Below are 13,417 nucleotides of genomic sequence, written 5' to 3'. Positions count from 1 at the left end.
TAAAAGCCCTGTTTTTTTGAGGATCAGCTAAAAGTTTAGCAACTTTTTTGCAAAGGGAAAAACCCTGCTTTTTTGAGGATCAGCTAAAGGTTTTGCAGCTTTTTTGCAAAGGGGGAAAAGCAAAGAGGAAAAGCCCCGTTTTTATGGGGTTCAACTCACATTTCTGCAGTTTCTAAAAGAAAGGGAGCCTTTTCTACAGTTTCCAGACAGATAATCCAATCAGCCAGTCACATGCAGCTGGGGAAACAAACAACCTCCCTCTGCAGCACATTCAACAAAGGAGGGCGTGGCAAGAGGCTGAAAGGGAGCCAGGGACTCTTATCTCTCTCCCGATCTCTTGCTGATCAGCTGCTGAGCAGGATCCTTTCAACACCTCCTTTTCTCTTTGTAAAATAAAAAGCATGATCCTCTTTTGGCCCCTGGGCAATACAGCTCCAGAGACCACCATTCGCTCCATAAGACACACAGATATTTCCCCTTACTTTTTAGGAGGAAAAAAGTGTGTCTTATGGAGCGAAAAATACAGTAATAAATCATTATCTTCTTCATCATCATTATCATCATCATCCTATAATATAGAAATAAGGCATCTACTTCCAATCCAAGTATTTTTCGTGCAACAGCTTTTGTCCATGCTTAGCTTTGCATATGCCATTCCATTCTTACCACATCTCTCAAACAATTTCTCTCTCTCAAATCTGCAAATAAGAAATCAATTACACAATAGAATTAACGAAACCCAAGACAAAAGGCTTGCCGTGCACCGCTTGCGGTTTATCCATTGATTCTTCTTGATACTCCAACTGAACAATTTATCAAACGTAGCTGATGGTTGGCCTCCGTTCAAGAACAGCGTCGTACCAGAATTAAATCCAATCAGAAAATAAATCTGTTTCAACGATGCGTGTTTCAAAGAAGGAACTTTTCTTTGGAGACCTCAGAAAAGGGGCTAAATGATACATTTTCATTTTGAGTGAAAGGAGGAATGTAATTCTCATCCACAGCTGCAGCAGAAATCTTGACAATTCACAGAATGCAATTAAAAACAAAACAAACCCCACAAAACACTCATCTGAGGAATGTCCATTCTTTAAAAATTTATTTTGCTGTATTCCCCCTTCCCCAGACAATGATCATCAAATTATCTAATGTTTGCTTACATTATATAGCAGCTGTCTATAACAATTCATTATTAGAGAAGTGAAAGGGACTAAATACAATGAACCAATACCACAGGGGAAAACAATTTGCAAAACATCAAAGAGTAAACTGACGTCACGTTTGACAGCTTACTACAAAAAAACAAAAAAACACCCTCTTCTTTGAGGCCTTTTCAGAATATATCTGGTAAAATGACAAGCAGAACATTAAGAATGTCTTGTTGTGATCTAATTACAGCTGTTGTTCTTTAATTTCAGGGATCTATTTAACCCACGAATTTAACCCACGAGGGGGCAAACACCCACTTATTGAATGCTGAATAATGTAACAATGCTCAATGAGAAAAGCCACCTGCAGTTCTAGTTGCAGTGGTTCCGTTTCTGAATACATTTAAGGAATGTATTCAACATTTATGTGCAATGGCTGCTTACAAGAGAAATTGTGCTATACAATTTACTGCAAGGTTCACAGGAGCAGAGCCTTCCACATGTGCTCCAATTATACATTTCTTTTCTTTTCTTTTTTTTTGCAAAATGAGCTGGCTGGTAACTCTTAACACTAACCAAAATCTCCAAGAAAAGACTACATGCCTTTATTTTGACTCCAAGGCCAAATACAAGTCATATACAGCAGGAATGGGGAGCCAGTGGAACTTCAGATATTGTTGAACTCCATCCAGCTCCTATCAACCCCAGCCAGAAAGTCCAACTCCCAAGGATGATGGGAGTTGGAGTCCAATAACATTGGAGGGTCATGGGCTCTCGGTCCCTGCTATACTGCAAAATGGACAATGTATCGCTGGGTATCAGGTTGGCAGGGGGAGCAGCAGCATGGAAGGTCTCTTGACTTCATGTACGTCTCGTGGACTTCCTGGAGAGATCTGGCCTCTGAAGAGATCTGGTTGCCCATAGAAAGAAGCAGGATGATAGACTAGATGGGTTGTTGGCCTGACTCAGCAGGAATCTCCCTGTGTTCTTAAAAGGCATGCACAGACTTGAAGCTGTTCTGATAGCAGCCGATCACTCAGTAGGCAATCAAGTGGCTTCTTTATTTAAAACAAGCTTAAACATTTAGCCAGGTGATCAGCTAAAAATAAGTCGTGTGTGGGTGTATATGTGCTTTTCACTTGAACATACTAGGGCAGTTTTGCAACCACGTCCAAGTTTTGGGGTGAATACCAGGCATATTGTGTTTCCCACCCCCAGCAAAGCAACATCCCCCCCCCTTGCATCTGCAGCATGAAACCGGGTTCACAGGTGGTGTGATTCAAATGAAAAATGCCAGCAGTGCTATTTTTCTAGAAAAAGAGGTGCCGGAACTCACTATGAACACCTCCCTAGTTTTCTTATAATGGCAATGGTGCCTACCTGAGAAATGTCAGAACTGAGTTCTAGTGCGTTCCGGCTGGAAAAAAGCCATGAATTCCAGGAAGCCGGTTTGCCTATCTGACAAACTTTCACAGATTAAGATAACGGCACCCTTGCTTACATCTCAGTCCCAGGTTTTGAAGCCAGTGGGACCCACCGCCTTCAATGCACCCTTTCCCTCCTTTCTTCCAGCGCTATTTGCTACCTGCTTGTTTGTAAGGGACCAGATGGCAAGAGTTGCTCACTGACTCATCACATCCAGACTTTGAGGTGTGGACCCCTGCTTAAGCACTACTTCTGCTTAACATAAGAAAAGTCCCACTGGATCAGACCATATCCTTGCATAGTCTGGCATCCTGTTTCCCACGATGGGCAACCAGCTGCCAATGTAGAACATCGTTCCCCAGCAACTGGCATCTCTGGCTGTGGAGGCAACACATAGCTCACACGACACAACAGCCTTCTCTTCCATTGATTTGTCTAATCATCTTCCATTGCCATTTTATATGGTGGCCATCATCACATCTCATGGTAGGAAATTTCAGAGTCCAATCATGCACTCCGTGAAGAAGGGCTTGGGTTGGCTTGGCTTGGGTTGGCTTGGGTTGGCTTGGCCTGACTCTCCTGCCATTCTTTGGGTTCCAGTATTAGAAGTGATGAAGAAAACTGACTCACTATATATATATACATATATATTCACATTGCCTATTACTTTACTGAAGGTCCCAGCCTGTGTGTGCCCTACTGTGCTGACAAGTCTTCTCCATCTGCTGCCCACTATAGCTGTTGAGTCTGCAACAGTCTATCCTGCACTGACTTATGAAACTGTCGTAGTTCACTATCACCTCTTTAATGCATGCGTGTATCTCATGACAGATAGATCACCTAGAAGACAAAACATTATTTTTCCTGTTGAGGGTCACATTCACTTAGTGGTTATCTGTCAGGCTGACATACCAGCAGTGGGCAGAGTTTGGTGAACCCAGAGCAAAAAGTGGGTGGGTCATGTCTCTCTCTCTCTCTCTCTCTCTCTCTCTCTCTCTCTCTCTCTCTCTCTGCCCCACCACTTGTCTCTCACTTCCATTGGCCAAAGACCATAAATGTGGAGTTTTAATCTGGGGAAAAAACCTTAAGGGAGTTTAATCCTAAAATAGGTCTAGTCTAGTTACATAGAATATAAGTGACTCCAAACCATACAGCAACATTTAATAATTAGATAGGTAGCTGTAAGATGCAAGGGTGAAAAAAGAAACTAGTGCAGTGTCTGATATATAGGTGCACATTCTAACAAAGTGTTGTGTTGTTGTTGTTGTTGTTGTTGTTGTTGTTTTGTTTTTAGAGTGCTCCTCTGATCTCCTCTTCAGCAAAACAGAGGCAGATACCAAAATGCAGCGAGCATCCTCAGTCAGTGGGGACTGCTGGAGCACAATGGATCAGTGCCACAGTTTGCCTGCAGCCTTGTTCTCCCCTTGAGAAACAGTTGGACTGCCTGACTTTAAAAAAGTAATTTCAAAGGTACATAAACATGTGTGCATATTTACATCTTCATCCTGAACCTTTGGGGAACCAACAATCCTTCTCTGTGCCTGGTGGTAACATCACAGGTGCTAGCCTGTACAGTGGTACATTGAGTTACAAATGCTTCAGGTTACAAACTCCGCTAACCTAGAAGAGTTACCTCGAGCTGAGAACTTTGCCCCAGGATGAGAACGGAAATCGTGTGCCAGTGGCAGCAAGAGGCCCCATTAGCGAAAGCACGCCTCTAGTTAAGAACAGTTTCAGGTTAAGAACGGATCTCCGGAACGAATTAAGTTTGTAACTAGAGGTACCACTGTACACCTTTGTCACAATGATAAAATAATCTGCATGAGAGAAAGAGGCAGCTATTCCATGTTTTAATGTGAAAAAATGCAGAAAACCTGCAAAACCTCTTATCCAAGGGCTGGTGGGGGACAAAGGAGGAACCTTGGGCATCAAAGGTTCTGTTTGCTAACCAAATGCCAAGGTAGTTTATTTTGTGCATAGATCATACTTTCAAGATACTATAGGAAACGATTCCAAGATTGCAATGTGATTCCAAGATTCTTGTCTAAGATTCTTGTCAAATATACTTTTCTAAAATAAAGGATAAAAATTCATTGTACTTCCACATATATTGACAAATATGCAAAGGCAGTAAAGACAAGCAGTTGCTTCGCATGAATTCCAAACGCTGAATCCTCTTTGATTACATTGGATAACTTATTGATAGAAAGACGCAAGAAATAAAATATCTCACTCATTTCCCCCCAAAGGTCTATTTTGAAAGGTGTGGAGGGGGGGAACCCCCCAAACATTTGTACCTTAGTGCGGGAATAAACTTCAGGAAAGAGCTCCAAAATTTATTGCCATTTTTAACTCTGTGGCTCCCTATTTGTGGAATGTTCTCCCCAGGGAGGCTTGCCTGGGGCCTGCATATCTTTAGGTGCCAGGCGAAAGCTTCCCTCTATAACGAGGCCTTCAGTCTTTAACTATCTGTGGCCTTTTAGTAGTGGCTGGGATGTTTTTGATATATTTCTCTTTCCTCTTGGTTTTAATGTATCTATGCAGGGTTCACTGTCTGTTTGTTTGGTTTTTTGTAAGTCGCTCTGGGTTGCCGTGGGCAAGATAAAGTAACTGACAAATTTCATGAACAATGACAAAACATTCCAGATGTCTTCAAGCAGAGCAACACTATCATGGCCTTTCAAAACTGGATGATGTGTGGGGACATCCCTCCACTTTCATCCTAACTGCTGCTCTCCAATTATCGAGTTGCAAGTTGGATGGTGCTCTCCATGGTCACCCAAGAGCTTCTTGATCTTTCTCCTATATGAGATGGAGAACCTGTGGTCCACCAGATGTTGTTGTAAACAAACCCCCATCAGCCTCAGCCAGCATGATCCATGAATGAAGAGAGTTGTAGTCCAACAACCTCTGGAGGGCCAGTATCTCCATCCCTGCCCTAATGAATGCATGCATCGCCATCCAGTGGTTTCTTCCAAGTCTTGGGGCCTCGTATAGGTTGTTCAGGGCTGGAGAGCCTGTGTCCAGTGCTCAAGGATGATGGGCGTTGTAGTCCAGGAACACCTGGTGAGCCACAGATTCCCGGCCCTGACGCAGCTCTTCCACTTGCAAGGGTTTTCCCATTTGGTGTAATGGAGGAAGGAAATCTCCAAAGGAGTCTGCTCCCCCTTCATGAAAACAAATGCAGACGCTCATACACCCAAGACTTTCATATGTGCACAGGAAATTACAAGGAGCTTGAGACAGGGCACACACTGGATATGCCCCAACACAGAGTTGAAAATGAGGAATGTCAAGGGTTGAAACACCCATGACTATAATTTTGTGCAGCCACATATATACACGTGTCCCATTTCACACTGTGCAGGATCACGGCCAGGATCTTCATCCTGTGCTTTGGTGAGCAATTAAAAAATAAACTTTACATTTGCATAAGCTCCTTCATAATTCACAGTTACAATAAAATCATTGGCTGCCCAAAGTAGAGGGGAGTATAGTGTTATGCTCAGTTTTACCCAAATCATTTATCTTTAACTGACAAGCATAAACAAGAACAGAGAGAGGGGGAATATGAATGAGGACGAGAGAGATATATGACCACCAGGAACCTAGGACATAAAATCATTTTGTCTTCTTACTGTTTTATAAAAAAATGCATCAAACTGGTTTTCTATGGGTTTGGGGTTTTTGTTTGTTTGTTTTGTTCTTCAATGTGTAATCTTGGTTTATGACAATTCATTTATATATTTCTTGCGGTCATCTCCCCTCCGCCCGGGTTTGTTTCCATTACTCACATAGCAAAATACAATCTTCTGATTAAACAATAGTTATCCGATGGCAAACAATTCTTTTTATTGGTTTACATTTGGCAGGTCACAGTCACAACCACGTCAGGCAGAAATTGCACATAGACCATCCTGAATTTTGAAGACTTTCCCTGTGTCATCTTCTACGAGGGAATTTAATAACTGGGGCCATTAATCTATCTGTATTGTGTGCTTTTTGAAAGGAAAGGAAAGGAAAGGAAAGGAAAGCTAAAGGAAGCACTTGAAAATTTAAAAAAGGATCTGTTTTCCACTTTCGTATTTAAACTCGTATTTGATGTGCTAAGAGCTGAATTTCTAAGCGTTTATTTGCTGTATAACCTCTTCTTGTAATTGTCAAATGTTATTTGAAATGTGTGTTTAAAAATAAAACCTGAAGTTGTTGTTTCCAGCAACCAATTTTTTTGCTGCCTTGCAAATGTTGGTTGGAAAACACACAGCCCAGTCTTACACATGTTTACTCAGAAGTAAGTCCCAGTGCGTTTAGTGGTGCTTAGTTACTTCCAGGCAAGAATGTAATCGGTTACAGCTTGTGGCTTACACATTCATAAGGAATTCAATGGTGGAGTCGCAACCCCAAAGTGACGGTTGTTATATTATTATTATTATTATTATTATTATTATTATTATTATTAGCTGTAGAAGGCGTACCGAAGTCTTCAAAAGCCAGACTGATCTCAAGAAATCACTCTTTATTCTGAGACAGTTACCATTACTTCATTAAAAAAATGACAAAACAGCAATAAACATTTGAGCTCTTTAATGAGCAAATATCAGGTCTCTTAGCATTGGAATAATTATAATATCCATTATCCAGATTAGCTTTATTTTTTTTCACTCAGCGGCCAACATGAATGGCCCAGAAGTACAAAGATTTTATTTTCCCCCCATCAAGTAGTATACAATTTGCTGTGTGTGTAATAAGCTTTCAATCTTGAAAAAGAGTAACTGAAAAAGAAACATTTCTGTTACTGCAGTTAGTTTGTCAGAGAAAGTTCTGCGCGTTATCTTACAAACTATCAAAATTGCTAGTAATTTGAAAAAATGCAAAATAAAAAAAAAATCACGTAACTTTACTCTAATAGAAATATAATACAGGAAAAGAGAGAAAGTATTCCTCAGGGATGTGCTCTTTAGTCCATCTCAATTTTTTTCCTCTTTTTAAAATATAAATGTACACCTGATTACACATACAAACATTTCGTTTTGTTTTTAAATGACCGTGACATACCATTTCTTTAAAATCCAAAAGTAACAGGGGGGAAGGGATACAAAGACCTTCCTCTCATTTTAGACCATTCCTTTCAAAACAGGACAATATTAAGTAAGATGCAGAAGTAAAACATTTTCCAGGTGGTGACTTCAATCCTCCCATAGCCTCTTTATCAATATTTGTACTCTGCAGAGAGATCTCCTTTGATTTTCAGCGAGCTTACCGGAATGCTGAAGAGAAAATGCAGAGGAAAAAGGAATACCTCGGAAATCCTAGGAATGAACTTCCTCAGTGCGATATAACAAAGTCAACAGAGTAACTGAGAGCTGTAATAGTTGTGATTTTGGGGGTTGGGGGCATCTTTACACATTGCAAAATATTCCTTGCAAATAAATCTTTGGATATATATATATTTTTTTAAAAAAATTATTTTACTGGTATAAACGTAAGAGGTTGTAATGAACCTTCAACAACATGTTAAGTGCTTCATCAAAGGATGCCCTATTCACATTGTTATCGCTATAAATTAATTGGGTGGAAAGAAAAGAGAGCATTTAGAAACATACAGAGTTGCCTTTTGAGTTCTTTTGGGATTCCTATCCGGGTGTGTTCTCTGCTGTGCACCAAGCGTACCATCAAACACTTTTAAGACCTTCCGTGATGCCTTCCATTACTGGGAAGCTACTGGGAATTTCGGGGTTGTCAATTATGGTTCCCCCCCCCTTGAAAACAAACCTCCTTTAGGTTGCGCCAATTGAGGAAATAAGCTTCTGTTGAGAACTCCAATGGGACAAGAAGATTTTTTTTTAATTACGTCTTAATCAGCAGCACAGCCACCAAGCATAATAAATTATCATGCACATCGTGCTAAAATATCCATTTTCCTTTATTCCCGCAATATTTATACTGACAGCACTTATGTGATAACCTGCCAGGATATAAAAGCTCGTTTCCTTTTTTCTCCCTTTTCCTTTTCCTTTTTTTTTAAACTGGCAGATCTCAGCATATAAGCCCCTTTCTAAGGCCTTTTTAACAGCACTAGTGCTTTGTATACTTATCCAAATATGTAAATATGGTCTACACAAGAAAACAGTTCCAAAATAAAAAAAACTGGTGAAAATTATCTGACATTCCATTAACGTGTCCCGTTGTGCATATTCATAGAACTTTTTTAAAATTTCAGTCATAGTTTCTTTCCCACTTTTGTGTTGCACATGCCTAATTCCATTATGTAACTTAAATCCTCAAAAAAAAATTAATTCTTGAATGTGAATGAAAAAAGTATCATTCAGGACAACTGCTTCAAGCAATTGCAAAAAAAGTTATAATTTCTTTTTTCCCCTCTTTTTGTTAAAAGTTCATTTGTATATATGTACAGTTCATTTTCCGCCCCGCCCCCCCAAAATCCCCAAAGTTCTTGATATGTATATTCACATAATATTCCTCCATATTTAAATAGTAAGAGTCTTGTAGGTTGAAAGCCAAGTGAAGTCTTCCGTAATTATAACCCACTGTAATCCACCAAAAAAGAAGAAGAAGAAGTTTGTCTCACCTTGTCTGGCTATACCCTAGTTGTTGAATGTGAATGGGGGTGCGGGTGAGGGTGAGGATGGGGCAGTGTGTTATTTTGTCCACCAGTAAATGTATTAAATGTGTGTAAGGGTTGAATCCCAGGTATAGTGTTGGGTATCATTGTAATGGTGTTGGGGGTCATTAAAGGAATATCATCAGGTGACCGCCTCATAGCTAGTGTGTAGTCTGGGGGGCAGGCGGTCCTGAGAACCACCTCATGTGGATGGATGGATTCACATTCATGACCCAAGTCAGTGTGCTTCATCTGAAGGGACATTATCTCCTCTTCTTGTGCGTGCGTAAGATCATTGGTAGTTGTACGCTGCGGGCTACATCTCCGATGGACGTCGTGCCTCCTCTTGTCCTTTTTGTAATATAGAGCTGCAAAGGCTAAAATGTTCAGGAACAGCAAAGATGCTCCAACAGCAATAGTTACACTCAACTCCGTGGAGTAGTCTCTTTGATCTCCTGAAATTAGGCTTGGCGGTTGTTTGGGATCATCTTGCTTGGCTGTAGGAAAGGCTGAAGTTACGGGTACCAGATTTTTCCGGGTTGGTCTGAAAGTAATATCAGTTGATGGCACTTTAGTCGTCGTAGAGGTATACTGTGAAATGTCATTAAGATTGTGCAGGTGAGGTACCAGTTCTAACCACAGGTTCACCTTGTTGGCCCTGTAATGTTCTTTCACTCGCGGCTTTAATCCAATGTGAAGGTAAAGCTGGTCTTTCTGAGAGTATCTGGTCCATGCTACTTCCTCAAAACGATTGGGTTTCGTGTGAATGAACTTCGTATCTTGTGGGACTGGCTGATTCGGATCCCTAGGGAGAAGAAAAAAAAGTGGACATGTTCAATGTCACTGAAAATGGCTCCAGCTTTGGGGAAAAAAACACCAGTCACAAGTGGGGAGAACATCATTACAGTGAGGTCCTACTCGCAGGTTTCACATGGGCATCTTGCCTGAGACTGTGAGAACATGATGTGGACATAGACAGGCCTTTGAACAGATCTAGCAGGGCTCTCGCTCTCTCTCTTTTTTTTTTCTTCCCCCCACCCCACAAATATTTCATATAGTGTCAGCATTTCAAAACAACAACAACAACACATATTATGAAGTTGGCTTTTGATCAGCAAAACATTGGGGAGAGGGCTCAGCTCTTAGAAATGCCATACCATCTGTTACATGGTCAGATGAAATATAATAATATTTATTTTTTTGGTACCCCATCCAGCTGACTGGTTTGCCCCAGACACTCTAGGTGGCTTCCAGCATATACAAAAACATAATAAAACATTAAACATGCACAACTTCCCTATACAGGGGTGCCTTCAGATGTCTTGTAAAGGTTGTATAGTTACAGTGGTACCTCTGGTTAAGTACTTAATTCGTTCCAGAGGTCCATTCTTATCCTGAAACTGTTGTTAACCTGAAGCACCACGATAGCTAATGGGGCCTCCCGCTGTGCTGCCAGAGCAAGATTTCTGTTCTTATCCTGAAGCAAAATTCTTAACCTGAAGCATTATTTCTGGGTTAGCGGAGTTTGTAACCTGAAGCGTATGTAACCTGAAGCGTATGTAACACGAGGTACCACTGTACTTATCTCCTTGACATCTGATGGAATGTGTTCCACAGGTTGAGTGCCACTCCTGAGAAGGCCTTCTGCCTGGTTCCCTGTAAACCTCACTTCTCACAATGAGGGAACAGCCAGAAGACCCTTGGAGCTAGTTCTCAGTGTCCGGGCTGAATGGTAGGGGTGGAGACACTCCTGCATTTATAATGTAAGAGGAGTCCAGATAGATCAGATCAAGAGCTGAACTTCATTCTTCTGATAGTTGCCTACCAGGTGTCACCATGAAGCCCACCTGCAGGACATGAAGTCAATATACTTTCCCCAGTATTGACTTCCAGCAAGTGGTATTCAGTGGTGTAGTGTCTCCTGAAGATAAAAGTTTCACGCAGCCTTTGTTGCTAAATGCACGACTGATTCATGTCGTAACAGTGACTGAGCTAAATGAACCAAATACTCCTGCTGTGTTTGCTGCCCACAAGAAAAATAACAGTAAGTCAAACCTGCAACAAAATCTTGCAGTTTGGAGCACTCCTGCTCACTACTCTAGCCAGCCAGCCAAGTCCACTCCAGTATTTCATTCCATATTCCTTCCCACTTGCTTTTATGTCCCCTCCTCTCAACAACCAGCATTTCAGGACGACTGAGCTGGCTCCTTCTTCATTGAGGAACCCCCCCTCCAACCCACTGAATGTTCACACTTCAGGTTATTCCCAAGCCTATTTCCACCTCCTCTCTCATGATGCTTGGGTGTTGCCATTTTAGCTACATAAGCAAGAGCACTCACCACCAGAACACTGGAACTAGAATAAATGATTAACATTCATATGGCAATTTTTGAAAGTTCAAGACACTTTACATTCATCACCCCTTTGCAATTATTACAACAATGCTATAAAACAGGGCAGCATTGTCCTCATATTATTCATGGTGGGATGAGGCTCAAGGAGAGAGACGTTTTGCCAGTGAGCTCATAGCTCAGATAAAATACAAAACCGTGTATATCTCTGGATAGAAATGTATGAATTGTGGAACTAAACTGACAATATCATCATACAAAAAGTATACATATTCCTCAGAGGCAAAGCCTATATATGCTTTAAAACATCAAAGTGCTGATTCAAAGTGCAATATACAAAGTGCAATATAATGTTAAAGATGGTTATGTAAAAGTCTATATGACGTATGGGTCTATCTTCCCAATGTTGGAGAAGGTTATACAAAGTCATTCAGACGTGTGGGTATGTCGGGAGGACATAACCTTCTCCAACATTGGGAAGATAGACCCAAATTGTCAGTTTAGTTCCATAATTAATATATTTCTATCCAGAGATATACACGGTTTTGTATTTTATCTGAGGTACAGATACCGTAACTGTCTGTTGTTGTTTCTACAGTGAGCTCGTAGCAGCAGAGGTGAAATGTGATGTGGGGACCAATGGCATTAATCCGTATAAGGCAGCTTCCTGGGTTTTTGTCCTTCTCTCTTACACTTCAATATAATAATCATGCACAATTTTTGTTGCCATGCACCTTGCTTCTAAAAAAGTTGAAATATTCAAAACGTTAAAATTGAACAAATTCATTCTCTCATGGTTGCTGCTGCACATATAAGGTAATATCGCCCTGGCACCCAATGAAGCCTTTTCTCCTCCTGGTTGTCTTGTGAGTTTAAGTGTTAGGCATCATATACAGCTGGTTGGGATGTCATGTCAGTTTTATCCTTCCATGTAGTCACAACAGAATCTTAGAATTGTAGAGTTGGAAGGGCCCCTGAGGGTCATCTATTCCAACCCCCTGCAATTCAGATCTGATCAGATTCATTTATTTGGATTTAGCCATCAGACTATCTCGAATCAAAAGCCTAACAAGGTAGCATCAATAAAGTGGTTGACAACTCTTGATAATTATACTGGAACTCAGCTTAAATCCCTAGCCCTAATGGGAACATGGGGAAATACCATTCCCCACAATTCCAGAGGAATACACTAGACTAGTAGAGAAATGTAATCTTCTGTGAGTGTTAAGAGATAAAATAGTAAACCCTTTTAAGGGAAATTTCAGGTGAAATAACAACAACAACAACAACAACAACAACAACAATTTATTTATACCCTGCCCATCTGGCTGGGTTTCCCCACTCTGGGCGGCTTCCAAAAAAATATTAAAATACAATGGTCTGTTAAACATTAAAAGCTTCCCTAAACAGGGCTGCCTTGGTTTGATGGTTTGAATATGCCCCTTCTGGATCATTTTAAATACAGTGGTACCTCAGGTTACGTACTTAATTGGTTCACGGTCACTGTACATAACCCAAAAAGTATGTAACCCGAAAAATCCGGTTTGCACATGCGCAAACCAAAAAACCCACTTCTACGCATGCGCAGACCGCGAAAACACGTCTGCACATGCACAAATCATGCGCACTTCAGGTTGCGCTTCTGGGTTAGCGGAGTTCGTAACCCGAAAAGTACACAACCCCAAGCGTACGTAACCCGAGGTACGACTGTATGTTGCTCCCAGTTGTAAGCTGATGAGCTGAAAACATATGAAACTATATCAGAAAACTACAATTACCAATGTGGAGACCCTTCTTTGTGATCTGGGTGTCATGAGAAAGGATAGGCCTTGATTTGACCAAAATATTGATCTGCCTTATAAGCTCATCAA

The 13,417-nt window shown here is 40.9% G+C and overlaps 1 protein-coding gene across 6 annotated transcripts in view; it reads right to left on the bottom strand.

Moving 5' to 3' along the window:
• Nucleotides 1–9,155: 9,155 nt before the first annotated feature.
• The window catches only part of NLGN1 (neuroligin 1), a 609,345-nt gene continuing 605,083 nt past the window's right edge, over nt 9,156–13,417 (bottom strand). For all 6 annotated transcript variants that reach the window (XM_033150667.1, XM_033150668.1, XM_033150670.1 and 3 more), the window contains one exon: nt 9,156–10,000. In XM_033150667.1, coding sequence (XP_033006558.1) covers nt 9,172–10,000 — 829 coding nt within the window. In that variant the 3' untranslated portion in view covers nt 9,156–9,171. The remainder of the gene's footprint in view (nt 10,001–13,417) is intronic.

Source organism: Lacerta agilis, chromosome 5 (assembly GCF_009819535.1).
Source record: "Lacerta agilis isolate rLacAgi1 chromosome 5, rLacAgi1.pri, whole genome shotgun sequence".
Lineage (NCBI taxonomy): Eukaryota > Metazoa > Chordata > Lepidosauria > Squamata > Lacertidae > Lacerta > Lacerta agilis.
The sequence above is the reverse complement of the archived record's forward strand: the minus strand, read 5'-3'. Positions and strand labels throughout refer to the sequence as shown.